The sequence below is a fragment of the Eimeria mitis genome, genomic scaffold (assembly GCF_000499745.2).
Source record: "Eimeria mitis Houghton genomic scaffold, Emh_scaff878, whole genome shotgun sequence".
NCBI lineage: Eukaryota > Apicomplexa > Conoidasida > Eucoccidiorida > Eimeriidae > Eimeria > Eimeria mitis.
Genome location: NW_013576459.1, coordinates 9,505 through 10,104, shown reverse-complemented (window position 1 = coordinate 10,104; position 600 = coordinate 9,505). Strand labels below are relative to the sequence as shown.

The 600-nt window shown below is 47.0% G+C and overlaps 1 protein-coding gene across 1 annotated transcript in view; it reads right to left on the bottom strand.

Moving 5' to 3' along the window:
* EMH_0024410 (uncharacterized protein) overlaps positions 1 to 600 on the bottom strand; it is a gene marked incomplete at both ends in the record, with an annotated part of 3,225 nt that overhangs the window by 913 nt on the left and 1,712 nt on the right. Inside the window, one exon of the mRNA XM_013502294.1 lies at positions 252 to 374. Coding sequence (XP_013357748.1) covers positions 252 to 374 — 123 coding nt within the window. The remainder of the gene's footprint in view (positions 1 to 251; positions 375 to 600) is intronic.

The window sequence follows — 600 nt, the reverse complement described above, 5'->3', positions numbered from 1 at the left end:
CATGCTGCTTACAAGGGCCACCGTAGGCTCTGCTGCTGCTGTCTCAGCAGCAACTCCTGCAGCAGCAGCAACAACAAGTGCAGCAACAACTGCAGCAGCAGCAGCAACAGCAGCAACACTTGCTGCTGTCCTTAATTATATAGTGTATATAATTATAGTTAAATATATAAATAAAACAATATATATTATATAAATAAAAAAATATAAAAACAAAAATAATATAATTATTTTATTATAAACTCTCTGCTGACCTGCCTATACACCACAGTGGGGGCCCCCTGCTGCAGCAGCTGCTGCAGCGACCGCAGCAGCAGCAGCAGCGGGAGGCGGGGCCCCACTGCCTCAACGCAAGGTTGGGGGCCCCTCAATCGCACCTGCAGCAGCAGCAGCAGCAGCAGCAGCGACAACAACAGCAGCAGCAGCAGCAACAGCAGCAGCAGCAGCAACAGCAGCAGCAGCAGCAGCAGCAGAACAAAGGAGGAGTAACAACGCTAAGGAGACGGAAAATAAAATTAGGGTTTCTGATTTAAGGGTTTAGGGTTTAGGGTTTAGGGTTTACATGTAGATAGCAGGGTTCAGTGTTTTCGTTTCTTTTAGGAA